General features: G+C 38.9%; 1 protein-coding gene across 15 annotated transcripts in view; it reads left to right on the top strand.

Moving 5' to 3' along the window:
* Positions 1–244: 244 nt before the first annotated feature.
* The window catches only part of RPS6KA6 (ribosomal protein S6 kinase A6), a 104,028-nt gene continuing 88,394 nt past the window's right edge, over positions 245–15,878 (top strand). The window contains exons 1-6 of one of the 15 annotated variants that reach the window (XM_070462027.1): positions 251–475; positions 661–926; positions 1,233–1,393; positions 1,534–1,679; positions 2,306–2,403; positions 2,590–2,699. In XM_070462027.1, coding sequence (XP_070318128.1) covers positions 1,537–1,679; positions 2,306–2,403; positions 2,590–2,699 — 351 coding nt within the window. In that variant the 5' untranslated portion in view covers positions 251–475; positions 661–926; positions 1,233–1,393; positions 1,534–1,536. Of the gene's footprint in view, positions 476–524; positions 927–1,232; positions 1,680–2,300; positions 2,404–2,589; positions 2,700–15,878 lie in introns of those variants that run through there. The other 14 variants (XM_070462024.1, XM_070462022.1, XM_070462038.1 and 11 more) reach the window with 14 other exon arrangements.

The raw sequence follows: 15,878 nt of genomic DNA, 5'->3' as shown, positions 1-15,878 counted from the left end.
TTAATATTTGTCACTAAATACCAAATGGGCGTGCCTCAGTGTATAGGGCACCTGCTTTTGCAAGCCCTGAGAGCAGGTATTCCTGGAGTCTCCTCTGACACCGACTCCTCCAAATGCTCATGAGGGACCCCAGCTCTCGAATCCTTTTTGGGACTCCTGCTGGCAAGGTTGCTCTGTTGACTTGCGAGGGCCTGCTGAGCATGTGTGAACAGCGCCGCGCATGCTCCGTGGAGCGCGCAGGTTTACCGAGGAGCTAGCAGAGGATTTTACTACGCCTCTCCCGCCTTCCCCGCCCAGTAAGCCCCCCTCCCCTCTCTCCCAACCCCCACCACGCGATCCCTCACACCTCCCCGCCGCCCACCCCCCGACCCCCCCCCCCCCCCCCGCTCCGCTTCACCCTAGGCTGGGGAATCTCCATTGACGTTTGGGTGACGCTGCCTTGCCGCCGCGGTCGGGAGTTCCAGGCGCTGCACAGGTAACGCCGCCGCTGCCGCCATATTGACAGAGCTGGGAGGGGGCCCGAGGGAGCTGGGAGCTGGCGGGGGGGCGGTGGGGAGTCACCGCCGAACGACTGTCGCGGCGTTGGCGGCAGTGGTGAGCACAAACCGAGCGGCAGCTCTTGGAGAGGCAGCACAGAGTTGTCTTCTCCGTGGGGAGCAGCAGCCTGCGGTGGCGACGACCCCTCGCTCCGAGTCTTTGAGGGACCCCGCGGCGAAGGCAGCTGTCGCTGAAGGCGAGGCTGGGGATCCCGGCGGTGGCGGCGGCGCAGTGGCAGGCAGGCTCCAAAAACGGGATGCGCGGCCGCGCGGGCAGTTGGCAGCTCCTGTTCGAGTGCTCCTGAAGGGGCGATGCTACCGTTCGCTCCTCAAGACGAGCCCTGGGACCAAGAAATGGAGGTGTTTGGCGGCAGCGCAAGCAGCAGCGAGGTTAGTGTGGTGGCTAAGAGGGTTTGGGGCCACCCCCTTCCTCCTCTCAAGACCGTTGTTGGGGGGCCCGGGAGAGAAGGGGCATGGGGCTGGGAAGCGAGGTGCCAGGCCAGGCCCCTTGAGGCTGCGGGGCGGCGGAGCACGCTCTGCCCGAACCGCGCTTTCTCTTGGGAGCCGGCGGGGATTGGGCAGCGGGCTCGGGAGTCAGGAGTAAGTGCAGCCCGGGCCGGGCTTGGCCTGGGGGAGTGTCTGCCTTGCGGGCCACGCCAGAGTTGTGACTAAGTTTCTTCACTTTTCGACCTGAAGTGGAACTGGGGGATACGCCAGGTGCCCGCGCCTGGCTCCACATGTCTCTCTTTCTCCGCTGCGCCAAGTGTGCTAGCTGCCAATTTGAGGGACAGCTGCTGACTCCAGCTCTCTATTGAACACCGGGTGCTTTAGGAACCCAGCGCAACAGAAACAGCAAGGTGACGAACTCTGGGGACATTTACACATAGGGATGAATGCTCCTTAGTTACTTTTCTCATTTCTTTGTGGCTTGTTGTGGTTCTTTGTAACAACCTAAGTGGAGATTAACTGGAGGCAAGGTTTCTTTATCTACACTCAGGTGATGTTCTGCAGCCTCCTTGGCGGTCTCCTGAATTCTACCGCCCTCTTCCGCCCCTTCTCCCTTTGCCCAACTGCTGTCCCCGCCCCGTTGGTCAGTGAAAGAACAGGCAAAGTAAACTCCAGCCCTTATGAGAGGAATCTTTGGTAAGACAGCGAGGTTCAACCAAAATATTTTGGTTCGCCTCTCTTCCCGCTCTTCTTACTTCCGAAACTGTTCTGGTTACGCTTTGGTCAGCTGTGCAGTGAGAACTCAGATGTGCACAGGTTCTTTGTTTTTTTTTTTTTTATTATTGTTGCTTTGTTGTTTTTGTTGTTACTATTAGAAGCAGGCAGCTTTAAACACAAAAACAAGACTTTGGGAAAAGTCGGATGTTTTTCTGATAACCTAATCGATTGACAGCCTGATAGTACAGTAGAGGCCATCACGATTACAGATCTAAAATTTTGAAGGCCAAATTGATTCACAGTAGGATATTTTGAGGTAGGACTCGAAATCCTCCACATCTCTAGGTGCAGATTTGTCTTTTAAGTACTTGCTTCATCCTTAAAAATATACTTTGGACTGCTGTCTATTTAATTTGTTCTTTTTCTTTTCAAATTTCCAGCTGAATTGGGGTTAAAATTACATGCCAGAATAACATTTAATAAGAAATGTAGTGGAAATATGGAAGAAGTCTAAAGTTGAACCCTCTCTATTTATAGAAAATATTTTACGAGTACACTAAGGAATTCTTAGATACATTTTAATATTCTACATCTCTTAAGAACAGGATAAATGAAGAGGGGTTTGTTTCTTCTTGGAATGTTTCATACTTGCAAGAATTTTCTAGAAGATTACTCAAGGGAAGAGGAATTTTGTTTAATTTGTGTATGTAATCTTTTGACTTATAGTTCTAGGCATCTGGTTTATAAAAACAGTTAAATGCTTGGATAAAAGGTTGGGATGGGAGGGGGGAACCATTCGCATGCTTGCTATTATTTTTGTTAACTTTGAATGTAGAAATGTTTTAAATTGTAATTACCGCATATGGTTTTTTTTTTTTATTGTTTGCAGTATGTTTTAGGTATTATAGAGATTTAACAATGGGTCTCTCTACCTCAGCAATTTGGAAAAATACTGGAGTGGAAATTGTTAATCCCTATGAAGTAAAACGAAAGGTGAAGGTAATGTGGTAAAGATAGTATTTCTGCCTTCTTTGTCTAAAACAGTTATGATTGGTTAGATTTAACCCTGCAAGTGACTTAATTAAACTTTTTCTAAAACAAATATTGTAGGTGAAAACGAAACACTATATCTGACCTGCTTAGACCTGTTTAGTACTCAGAAGAGGTTGTGTTTTTTGTTGTTGTTGTTATTGATGTTTGTTTATAATGGCTTTCTTTTGATAAGGAGACACTTTTACTTCCCAGAATTTTTATTTATTTTAATTGCATGTTTGTTGATGTTGGCTTTAGAAATGTTAACCATTGAATGTGAGCTTTGCAGCCCTGAATCATGATAGTTTTTAGGACTAAGGGTGCTTTCATTGTAGAATATATTTTTTCAATATGTGTTGAAATCCTTAAAGAAAATGTAAGTACGAATCTGTTAACTTTAATGTTAAAGGAAACTTTAATGTCTATTTCTGTGTGTGTTAAATCCTGATAAAATTAAAGATTGTATACACTATCATATTTTGTGGAGTCTTTTTCAACATCTTTTGCTGTCTTGTTTCATGGGCAGTTGTTAACCTTTGAATTATCATTCAGAAGTGTGATAATTGGTTGTTTAGCCTCTTAACATGTTTTTGCACAGGAAAAAAATTATTAAGGATAGTTATGTTTTTATACCAGTGCACAGTAACGAGGTGTAATGATGAAGAGTCTAATCACTGTAACATTGTTCAATGGGAAATGTGTCAGAGATTTCAAACAAGAATTAGATTGGTTCTAGTGAGAGGTGGAGAATGAGCCTGAAAGGGGAAATATCAGCTCCATTGGCTCCTGAGAAAGAGGGTTCTTGGGAGAGGGGAAAATAGGATAAGCAAGAAGCTTTGGTTGTGAGAGCTCTTGCAGGGACTGTCTCAATTAGGTCTGTTGGGATAGGGACTTTAAAGGATATTATCCCTCAGGCAGCCATAATTTTAGCTATTACCTGAATTCCGTCAGCATCAGGGAAGAGATACAATGATGAAAAGCCTAATCACTGTAAAATTGTCCTGTGGGAAAATGTGTCAGAGGTTTCAAGTAAGAATTAGGAGGTGTGATGGGTGTTGGTGACTCCTGGACAAAGGTCATTAAGAATAGCCTGTTTTAGTAGTAAAGTGGACTTTTCATGAAGTAGTGCCATGTACACAGTTTGTGCATTTTGTGTTTTGGTGAGAGAGTACTTGATTCCTGATGGAGTTTGTTATAGAATTTTCAAATTGTATATTATATCACCATATTATATTAAATATTTTTTGGTACTTTTATATTATTTTTTAGCATACTGCTTTTGTTTAAGGAAGTTAGTTTTGAAAGTAATACAATTTATTGCTAAAACAGTTTGGGGCTAAAGCTACTGACTCTAAAAATTTAACTGGGACATCAGATATATGGCAGATTGGGAAAAACTGCTAATTGTAATTAATTTCATGAGACCCTGTAGTAATAGAGGAAAGAACATGGGCTTTGGAGGCCAGTTTAATCTAGGTTCTGATTTCACCTCCAACTTACACTAGCTCCACTGCAAGTTACCTAACCTCTCTGAGCTTCAGTTTCTTCATCTCTAAATGGGAGAAGAACTGTCTTCAAGAGCTGTTATATAAAAACTAAATACTTTGCTGTGTTTAATTCCTTAGCAAAATGATTTGCACATAGTATGTATCCAGTTTCTTCCCTTTCCCCACAGTCACCTCTTTTTTCTGCCCTAAATTCTGAATTATTGTCTACTATATTAAAACCTTGGTATTTAGATAGCCATAGTCATAGCTCCAGTTTTCCTTATTATGAGTGGTTTTTCATAAAATCTCCTTCCTAGATCATTTCATTTAAGTATATTGATCACATTTGTAATGATAGGATGATTAAGGATGAAATACAAAGTTATATTTAGGAGCACTTTGGGGGATAAGGAGAGGCAAATAATTTGTTATAACTAGCTAATGAGATGTTTCATTGACATTTTTCTTATTCTGAACTTTTGTCATGGTAGGAATTGTTTCAGTTCATGAAGTGTTTATTGGATACAAGGCAGTTCAGTACATAGCATTGTAATGTGAAATGTCTGAAGATATACCATCCTGAATCCTGCCTCAACCCCATGGGTTTACATTCAGATGGGCAAGATAGTCATATGCAGAAATTGCTGTTATACAAATTACAAGACCATCAACAATGAGGTGGCTGTGGTAGTGGTTTAGGGAATAGATTCAGTAAGGCATTGTGAAAGAGGTGGAATTTGAGCAGGGCATTGGAGAGTGGATAATATTTTCACAGATTAAAGGCACCTATTTCTGGTGGATTAGGGCAGTGTAAGCAAAGGCATGGATGTGTTCTTGGAGGAAGGAGGAGTATGATTTGCTAGGATATAAGTATATGATGTGAGAATGGGAATATAGTGTGATATGAGGTATTCATCTAAAGGTAGGCAAGGCCCAGATTGTATGGGACTTTTAAAGTTAGTTTAAAGGTTTTCAGTGTTCTGTAAATGGGAGCTACTGAAGATTTTTGAGATCATGAATGGCATGACCAGATCTGTGCTGGCAATAGCTGATGGCAGCGTATAGGATGGATTGGAGTTGGGGAGAGACTGAGGGTGGGGAATTTTAATCAGTGAAAGTAATAGTGAGTTTTTTAACAAAGACAGAAGGCAATATAAAGGAGAAGACTGAGGGAGAGACCTTGCAGAGTTAAAATAGTTTAACAACTGATCAGATATTAGGGAGTAAGAGAAATTAGAAGTATTGTGGTAGGACTTAGTTCAATATAACAGATATTTAGTGCATACTTGCCAGTAAAAGTGTCTATGTTAGCCACTAGACTAGTATAAAGGTAAACAAATATTTGCAGCGTAGGGAGATAGAAAGCTAAAACAACACTGCCCCAGTAGTGTCTTAAACAAGAGCAAGCCACTAAAGATTTCTGGCTATGCTTGGCATGCTTAAAATCTTTACTTCTAAAGGTGAATATGCTTATTACCAGCTGAAAGGTTTTTCAGTGCTTTTAAAATAGTGCTTTAGTCTGAAATTTTTGCTTTATCAGTATTCATCTTAAATAGCAGCCCACGAGTGCAGAGGGATGTGCTGAAAATAGTGACTGGTGCTTTTTTCTAGAATGCAATAAAGAGAACAGGGATATCTGTTTTTCTTATATACTCTCACCAGGTTTATTTGGACTAGAAAGAGGGGAGTGGCCAACAGGGCCCTGACCCCAACCCGCCCCTGATACCTTTCCAGTTTTTCCAAGACTATCTTTCTTTAAGCCAGTCTGGTCTGGAAATATTCAGGTCAGTACCTTCAGGGCAGAGCCTCTGTATTTCTCTACCTTGATTTTTTTCTTCAAGAGAGGTAATCATTACCTCACCATTCCAAAATAAGGCCTGACTTGGTTCTATTCCTTTTTCTAGCCATATTGTTTCAGTAACACCCCTTTCAGTCTCTCTCATCTATAATTTTGAGAGGGAAATATAAGATTTTTTTTTCTGTTCTTGTAATTTCGCTCTTGGTGTATTCTGTCATTATCTTTAGCCAGAAGTTCTCAAAGTCTGGTAAGTACTTAGAATCTTGAGGTCTTAACTTTTAGTACTTTGTCAAAATTTGCTGTATAATGTTTATACATTTATGTGATTTCCAAAGATAATTCACTGTTCTTGATGATGGTTTTTTTTTTTTTTGTCTATATTGTTTTCTTTTGGTTTGTTTTTAGGTGGGAAGGGAGTTGAAAAGAAAAGAGATTTAATTAATTTTATTTTTGGCTCCACTGAGTCTTCTTTGCTACTTGTGGGCTTTCTCTAGTTGCTGTGAGTGGGGGCTACTCTCTAGTTGTAGTGTTCAGGCTTCTCATTGCAGTGGCTTCTTTTGTTGTAGAGTACTGGCTTTAGGTGTGCGGGCTTCATTAGTTGCAGCTCGTAAGCTCTAGAGCACAGGCTCAGTTGCTCCTTAGTGGCATGTGGGACCCTTCCACACCAGAGGTTGAACCCATATTTCTTGCACTTGCAAGCAGATTCCTAACCACTGGACCACCAGGGAGGTCCCAGGAGAGAGATTTAGAGCTAAGTTTAAACTGGCTTTTGTAGATAATAGAGATGTTTTCTGAATTGCCCTGGAGGCATTCTATGCAACTGATTTTGCTGCTAGATTTTAACTCTTATCTGTACATTTGAAGTAGGTCCTGCTGTGTGTGTGTGTGTGTGTGTGTGTGTGTGTGTGTGTATTGGTATGTGAGAGAGAGAGAAAGAGATTGAGAGGGAGAGAGTGTGTTTTGTTTATTCCTTGCTTCATTTCACAAAGTATTTCAAATGGTTTATAGGAGATAAGATCCAATAAAAATTATTTTGATATTCAGGATAAGAGGAAACAGCATAGCAGGTATGTGGAAAGGATGGAGGATGGGGTTGGAGGGTGAACTAGAACACATATAAGATGCTCTAAAGGTCTGCTATATATTTAAAATATAGTTGAATTTCAAATTTGTCCTTGATTTCCATGGGTTGGTAGTTTTAGTTCTGATCGTACATCTGATGGGGCTTCTCTGGTGGCTCAGTGGTAAAGAATACACCTGCCAATGAAGGAAACAGAGGTTCAGTCCCTGGGTCAGGAAGATCCCCTGGAGAAGGAAATGGCAACCCACTCCAATATTGTTGCCTGGGAAATCCCATGGACAGAGGAGCCTGGTGGGCTACAATCCATGGGGTCTCAAAAGAGTCGGACATGGCTTAGTGACTAAATAACAACAGCATAAATCAGAGATGCCTGGGAATTAAAAAGTTTTTTTCCATGATGGTGTTTAACTCACAGAGATTCATATTTAACTAATCTGGTGAGTGTCTGGGCATCATTTCCCAGGTGATTGTGATGTACAGCCAATGATAAAGAGCCACAGCTCTATGCCAAAAGAAAAATAGTCATGTAGTTCTCATTATCCAACAAGAAAAAAAGCATCTTTCAATGCCTAAGCCAGCAATTAGCTGTAAAATAAATTTTCTGTGAGTTATGTGTTTTGTGTGTTTTATTCTGTTGTTCTAAGATATGATGGGAGCAGAGGAAGTAGTTGAAGTATCTTGAATACTTTTTCTGTGTAGATTTGAGAAATTTCCTTTTCTATAAGAGAAAAAAAAGTTTAGTGACCTATTTTAACCTTATAATTTGGAAGCTAAATAATCTGCAAACCTTACTACTATCTAAGGGGATAGTGACTCCATTGTGAATAAAATATCCCTTCACTAACAAAAATTTCAAAGGCCACAAATAATTATTCTTACTATGGGACCTATCTCTCTTTCCTGTAAAGTGATTGGGGACAGACTTTAAGAGGATGTGTAGTAATTTTAATACCTAATGTAAATTTTTTACTCAAAAAGACATTGGAATCCATTCCATCTTAAATGTATCTCTTAAGGGAGAAAGAAACATTTATTGAACATGTATTATCTCTTCAGTTTTATTCACTCTTCAAAACAGTTTGGTATGAAAAGGTGTATCTTTTTAACAGATGAGAAAGACAAAAATCAGTGGAAGGCACAGTTGGAATTTGAACTGAGGTCATTTTAAATTCATGATTTTCCCTGTATATATTGTTTTCCCCCTTATGAAGATTATATTGAAAATGAGAAGACAAAAAAATAAAGAAAATGAGAAGACATAGACAAGTTGTTGACAACCATATCAGATCAGTAAATCAGAACTGCTGATTGAATAGCTATGTTTACTCAAAATAAAGGTCAATAAAATCCAAGAAGGTTTTATGTAGACATAGACAAGTTAATTCTCAATTTCATATATAAAAGCATAGGACCTAGAATATCTAAAACAGTTTTGAAAAAACTAAAATGCAAGAAATCACTCAATATAGGATAGTAAGGCAGTAATAACAAATTAAGGCAGTGTGGTATTGGAAGAATAAACACATAGATCAGTGGAACAGAATAGGGAATCCAGAAGTAGTGTACTCAAATAGGCTCAACTGATTTCTGAGAAAAGTGCAGAAGCAGAATAAAGGTCTTCAGTTTCCTCGTGTATAAAATGGAAATTAATGTGTTTATCTCTGATTATTTTGAGAAGCAAATAAAATAATTGTTCTTTGCATATACTATCTGACGTGAATAATAAAGTTATTGTTTTTAACAAAATAAGATTTAGGTGTCCTACACAAAGGACTTCTTTTACTCTGATAAATAACTCAATGGACAATTTAAACTTGTGTCAGATTCCCCAAGGTTGTATTTTAATGATATTACAAGGACCTCATATCTCTAAGAAATTACTACAGTGAGAATTACTACTAAAGAATACCATGTATTTATACATGCCATGTAAAAATGTGCATTCATTTGTACTACACACAATACATGTATCTTTTGAAATTAAAATTTTCCAAAGCATATGTTGTAGTTTGCATTAGACTAGCCAGATGACCAGTGTCAGCATGGGGAACATTTTGGAGCTATTTAGAACCATTAAAGTCATTAGCTCTGATTTCAACCAAGGAGAGTAAACAAATTCCTGCCTGAACAGTAACCAGGGAAGCTGCTTTACTGTCATTGGACTAAAGTTTTAAAATGTTCCACAGATACCTTCTAATGTACATATAATATTGATATGCTTAGTTCAACTCACAGTAACCTATCATTTGCACAACTACCAGTCCTTTTAAATGCATGATGATACTCAGATTGGTTTTAATTGGTTCTAAATGTTATTTTGCATTTATTCAGCAAATGATCATTAAATGCCTGCATGTGTAGATTGTTGTGTTAGTTACTGGATAGAATTCATTTGCTTATTGTTCTGGGTTTCTGCCTTGAAAGCTGAAAACCAGTTAACTGTGTATCTGCCCATTCTTCATAATCACAAGGAAATGTCAGAAGGGACAGTATATTATGTTACAACAACCAACAAATTTAGGCTGATAGAAAACTTTGAAAAATTTTATTTTTTCTGGGATAGTAATGTTCTAATCCCATACTCCTGTGAAATTACTCACAAGTTCAATGATAACTCCTTCTCCTTTGTTTTTCAAAAATATTGATAGTTTTAAAAAATAGTAATAGATTTCCTCCTATTCAAATCACCTGTCAAGAGTGGAGCCTCCATATGTATGGGAGTTCTACTTGTGTCTTATTTTTTGCTTAAGATACCTCTCCTTACTCCTGGCATTGGATTATGGCAGTTAAAGAGGATTATTCTTTGGAGGCATGTGTCCCTTTTGCTTTTATTTAGTGCTCTTCTACAGTCATTTTTGCTGCATGGGAAAGGAAACGTTTTTCCTAATGAATTGCCTTTGAATTGGGGTCTCTTAGTTCTTGATGTTGAAATAATACAGAGTCTACAGATTGGTTTTCTGGGTTAACAAGTTATCCTTCAAGTTACTAGTGTTTGATTTTGTGTATTTCACCTCTAACTTTTCTGAGGTGTATACTAAAATAACTAATAAAATATTGAAATTAGGTTTATCCTCATTATTTTCATAGCGAGATTATTCAAAAGCTGGATAGCAAGATCAATAATACATTATGTGACAAATTTTAACATACTGTACATGTAAGCAGTCTCTGGGAATATTGGGCTTATCTAGATAACAATAGGGCTGGCTTCAGCCTTTTTATTTAAACTATTGGGCTCTATGTTGCAGAAAGATTATTAAGAGGGCCATGGCATGACTGTTTTTCTAAATAACATATCTGAAGATTTAGAGTGATCTTGAGTTAGGGTATTACTTTGAAGACTGACTCTAATTGAATAAACTTAGTAACTTTAGAGTCCTCTCTTTTTAATTTGAGAGAAACAGAAATGTCATCATCATTGTTTCAGATTTTACGTTTTTAGATTCTATGTTTTAAAAAGCAGTGTACTTGATTTTATTTGTTTTAAATTCTTGTAACAGTATGGCACAAGTGAAATATTGAAAAAGATTTGGGTGAATTATGCCAGTTCCAAAAAGTTCCATTAGTGGGATATTAGAGTTAATAGCATCTAAAAATCTAATATACTCTTCTTCCTGCCTTCAGGGAGATGACAAGTTTCTGTTAGTAAAATTATTGGTTTCAAAAAGCATGGAAAATAATCCATTCTGCTGGCATTTTTTTTTTCAATTTACAAGGATATAGGGGACATTGGAGTAAAAGTAAATTGAAAATACAGGTTAAGTGTTATGAAATTGTGAACATAATCAGGGGAAAGCAATATTCTGTGTGTACTGCAGCAGTTATAAGCCCATAGGATAGATAATTTATTTTGTTCTTTCTTTGCTAGGCCAACTTGGTTCAGTTCAGTTCAGTGGCTCAGTCGTGTCCAACTCTTGCAACCATATGGACTGCAGCACGCCAGGCTTCCCTGTCCATCACCAACTGTTGAAGGCTACTCAAACTCATGTCCATTGTGTCAGTGATGCCATCCAACCATCTCACCCTCTGTCATCCCCTTCTTCTTCCGCCTTCAATCTTTCCCACCATCAGAATCTTTTCTGAAAAGTCGGCGCTTCCCATCAGGTGGCCAAAGTCTTTCAGTTTTAGCATCAGTCCTTCCAGTGAATACTCAGGACTGATTTCCTTTAGGATGGACTGGTTGTATCTCCTGGCAGTCTCCTCCAACACCACAGTTGAAAAGCATCAATTTTTTGGTGCTCAGATTTATTTATAGTCCAACTCTCACATCCATGCATGACTACTGGAAAAACCATAGCATTGACTAGATGGACCTTTGTTGGCAAAGTAATGTCTCTGCTTTTTAATATGCTGTCTAGGTTGGTCATAGCTTTTCTTCTAAGGAGCAAGTGTCTTTTAATTTCATGGCTGCAATCACCATCTGCAGTGGTTTTGGAGCCCAAGAAAATAAAGTCTATCACTGTTTCCATTGTTTCCCTATCTATTTCCCATGAAGTGATGGGACCAGATGCCGTCAACTTAGTTTTCTGAATATTAAGCTTTAAGCCAAAATTTTCACTCTCCTCTTTCACTTTCATCAAGATGCTCTTTAGTTCTCGCTTTCCGCCATAAGGGTGCTGTCATCTGCGTATCTGAGGTTATTCATATTTCTCCCGGCAATCTTGATTCTAGCTTGTGCTTCATCCAGCCAAGCATTTCTCATGATGTACACTGCATACAAGTTAAATAAGTAGGGTGATAATATACAGCCTTGACGTACTCCTTTTCCTACTTGGAACCAGTCTGTTGTTCCATGTCCAGTTCTAACTGTTGCTTCCTGACCTGCATATAGATTTCTCAAGAGGCAGGTCAGGTGGTCTGGGATTCCCATCTGTTGAAGAATTTTCCACAGTTTATTGTGATCCACACAGTCAAAGGCTTTGGCATAGTCAATAAAGCAGAAATAGTTGTTTTTCTGAAACTCTCTTGCTTTTTTGATGATCCAGCACATGTTGGCAATTTGGTCACTGGTTCCTCTGCCATTTCTAAAACCAACTTGAACATCTGGAAGTTCACAACTCATGTATTGTTGAAGCTGGGCTTGGAGAATTTTGAGCATTACTTTACTAGCATGTGAGATGAGTGCAATTGTGTGGTAGTTTGAGCATTCTTTGGCCTTGCCTTTCTTTGGGATTGGAATGAAAACTGACCTTTTCCAGTCCTGTGGCCACTGCTGAGTTTTCCAGATTTGCTGACATATTGAGTGCAGCACATTCACAGCATCGTCTTTTAGGATTTGTAATAGCTCAACTGGAATTCCATCACCTCCACTAGCTTTGCTCATAGTGATGCTTCTTAAGGCCCACTTGACTTCACATTCCAGGATGTCTGGTTCTAGGTGAGTGACCACACCATCGTGGTTATCTGGGTCATGAAGATCTTTTTTGTGTAGTTCTTCTGTGTATTCTTGCCACCTGTTCTTAATATCTTCTCCTTCTGTTAGGTCCATAGCATTTTTGTCCTTTATTGAGCCCATCTTTGCATGAAATGTTGCTTTGGTATCTCTGATTTTCTTGAAGAGATCTCTAGTCTTTTATTCTATTGTTTTCCTCTATTTTTTTTTGCACTGATCACTGAGGAATGCTTTCTTATCTCTCCTTGCTATTCTTTGGAACACTGCATTCAAATGGGTATATCTTTCCTTTTCTCCTTTGCCTTTCACTTCTCTTATTTTCTCAGCTATTTGTAAGGCCTCATCAGACAACCATCTTGCCACTGTTCAGAAGTTGTTTTGTGGAAGTTGCTCAGCATTCAAATGATCTTTTGATGAAATTGTGGGGGAGAAAGTGGTCTCTCTGTCCTATTCCTCCACCATGTAGTATGAAATATGGCCAACTTGGTACTCTTGTGCATTTTTAAATGTTATGCTTCTAATTACTAAAAAATTAGATAGTTTAGACTAAGGTGTGGTAAACTTTTTCTGTTAAGAGCCAAATAAATATTTTAGAGTTTGTTGACTTTTTACAACCTCTATTGCATATTTTTAAAACAGTCCTTTAAAATGTTAAAAAAAAAAGATTTAGCCTGTGTGTCACTGTTTAGACACATGGTTTTATTATTTTATTTATTTATTTTTTTATTGTAGTGTTTTTTGTCATACATTGACATGAATCAGCCATGGATTTACATGTGTTCCCCATCCCAATCCCCCCTCCCTCCTCCCTCTCCATCCTATCCCCTGGGTCTTCCCAGTGCACCAGCCCTGAACACTTGTCTCATGCATCCAACCTGGGCTGGTGATCTGTTTCACCCTTGATAGTATACTTGTTTCAATGCTGTTCTCTCAAAACATCCCACCCTCGCCTTCTCTCATAAAGTCTAAAAGTCTGTTCTGTACATCTATATCTCTTTAACTGTTTTGCATATAGGGCTATCGTTACCATCTTTTTAAATTCCATATATATGCGTTAGTATACTGTATTGGTCTTTATCTTTCTGGCTTACTTCACTCTGTATAATGGGCTCCAGTTTCATCCATCTCATTAGAACTGATTCAAATAAATTCTTTTTAATGGCTGAGTAATATTCCATGGTATATATGTACCACATCTTCCTTATCCATCCTAGACAAATGATTTTAGAATATCATTTGCAAAGTTGTTTGTACTAATCTGCTGACAAAATTTAGGGTTAGGAGTCTAACTGAAAAAAAAAAGAACATTTGAAGTAACTCCCATGGAATATATGAAGTATCAAGAATTTACAAAGACTTATTTTGAAAAATATCTTATGAATGACCCAAGCTGTGTATTTTTAAAATTATTTTGAAAGAATTGAATTTCTGTTGGCTTTTAGAATTTAAAATTGAGTCAGAAATCATAAGCAGAATGACTACTGAAAATAGTTTATGAAATTAAGTTTCAAAGTTTTTAAATGTTTCAAGTAAGAACGTTAATAAAAAATAAGGAAAATCTCTGGTAGCTACTACTGAAGTATTTTTTGCATTTAATTCTTTCAGATTGTAAATTCAGTCATTCCATTCGACAAAATTTTCCAGGATTAATTATGTTCTGGATAATACGCTAGACACTGGGGTTATAAAAAATCACAAAACATGATCCTTTTCCTCAGGGAGCTTACAGTGTGATTAAGGGATGGACAGTTTATGGATAGAAGTCTGTATCTGTTAAGGTAGAAGGGAAAAAAGGAAGCTATAACATTGAGTTTTGATAAAGATGAGCTGATGTTCAAAAACACAGGCAACCTGAAATGGTCAATACTTCAGAGATGATTAATACTTAAATTTGGACTCTGTATTTTATGCTTTGATTTGAACATGAGTGTATTTTACCAGCTAGTTTACTTTAGAACAAAGTCTCTTGTGGCTGCCTGCATGCTCAGTCGTGTCCAACTCTGCAACCCCATGGCCTGTAGCTCGCCATACTCCCCTGTCCATGGGATTTCCCAGGCAAGAATACTGGAGTGGGTTGCCATTTCCTTCTCCAGGTGATCTTCCCAACCCAGGGTTTGAACCCACGTTTTTGCATGTTTTGCATCAGCAGGTGGATTCTTTATGACTGTGTCCACTTGGGAAGCCCAGCAGAGTCTCATCATTGTTTTTAAATACCTGACTACTAGAGTAACTTAGAGGCAGTATACTCTTGTTCATCCTGAGAGTCTCTTTATTTTTTTCATTAACTTTTATTAGTTAGAAGGTAATTACTTTACAATATTGTAGTGTTTTTTGCCATACGTTGACATGAATCAGCCATGGATTTACATTTGTTCCCCATCCTGATCCCCCCTCCCACTTCCCTCCCCATCCCATCCCTCTGGGTCTTCCCAGTGCAACAGCCCTGAGCACTTGTCTCATGCATCCAACCTGGGCTGGTGATCTGTTTCACGCTTGATAATATACATGTTTCAATGCTATTCTCTCAGATCATCCCACCCTCACCTTCTTCCACAGAGTCCAAAAGTCTGTTCTATACATCTGTGTCTCTTTTTCTGTCCTGCATATAGGGTTAAAGAATCTCTTTAAAAGGTAACTCTTTTAGGGGAATTCCCTGGAGGTCCAATGGTTAAAGCTGTGCTTTTGATCCCTTATCAGAGAACTGAGATCCCACAGGCCTGTATGCTGTGGCCACACACACACACACACACACACACACACACAAATATATATATATATGTGTGTATATATATATATATATCTCAACGGATATATTGAAACAAAATTCAGTTCATTTTAGTTGCTCAGTTGTGTCCGACTCTTTGTGACCCCATGGACTGGAGCATGCAAGGCTTCTCTGTCCATCACCAGTTCTCGGAGCTTGCTCAAACTTATGCCCATCCAGTCAGTGATGTCATCCAATCATCTCATTCTCTGTTGTCCCCTTCTCCTCCTGCCTTCAGTCTTTCCCAGCATCAGGGTCTTTTCAGATGAGTCAGTTCTTTACATATGGTGGGCAAAGTATTGGAGTCTCAGCTTCAACATCGGTCCTTCCAGTGAATATTCAGGACTGATTTCTTTTAGGATGGACTGGTTGGATCTCCTTGCAGTCCAAGGGACTCTCAAGAGCCTTTTTCAACACCACAGTTCAAAAGCATCGATTCTTCAGTGCTCAGCTTTCTTTTTTTTTTTTTTTTTTTTGTTGGCAAAGTAATGTCTCTGCTTTTTTTTTTTTTCTTTTTCATTGTTCTTTTTTTTTTTTAATTTTTATTAGTTGGAGGCTAATTACTTTACATCATTACAGTAGTTTTTGTTATACATTGATATGAATTAGCCATGGATTTACATG

This window comes from Odocoileus virginianus, chromosome X (assembly GCF_023699985.2).
Source record: "Odocoileus virginianus isolate 20LAN1187 ecotype Illinois chromosome X, Ovbor_1.2, whole genome shotgun sequence".
NCBI lineage: Eukaryota > Metazoa > Chordata > Mammalia > Artiodactyla > Cervidae > Odocoileus > Odocoileus virginianus.
The sequence above is the reverse complement of the archived record's forward strand: the minus strand, read 5'-3'. Positions and strand labels throughout refer to the sequence as shown.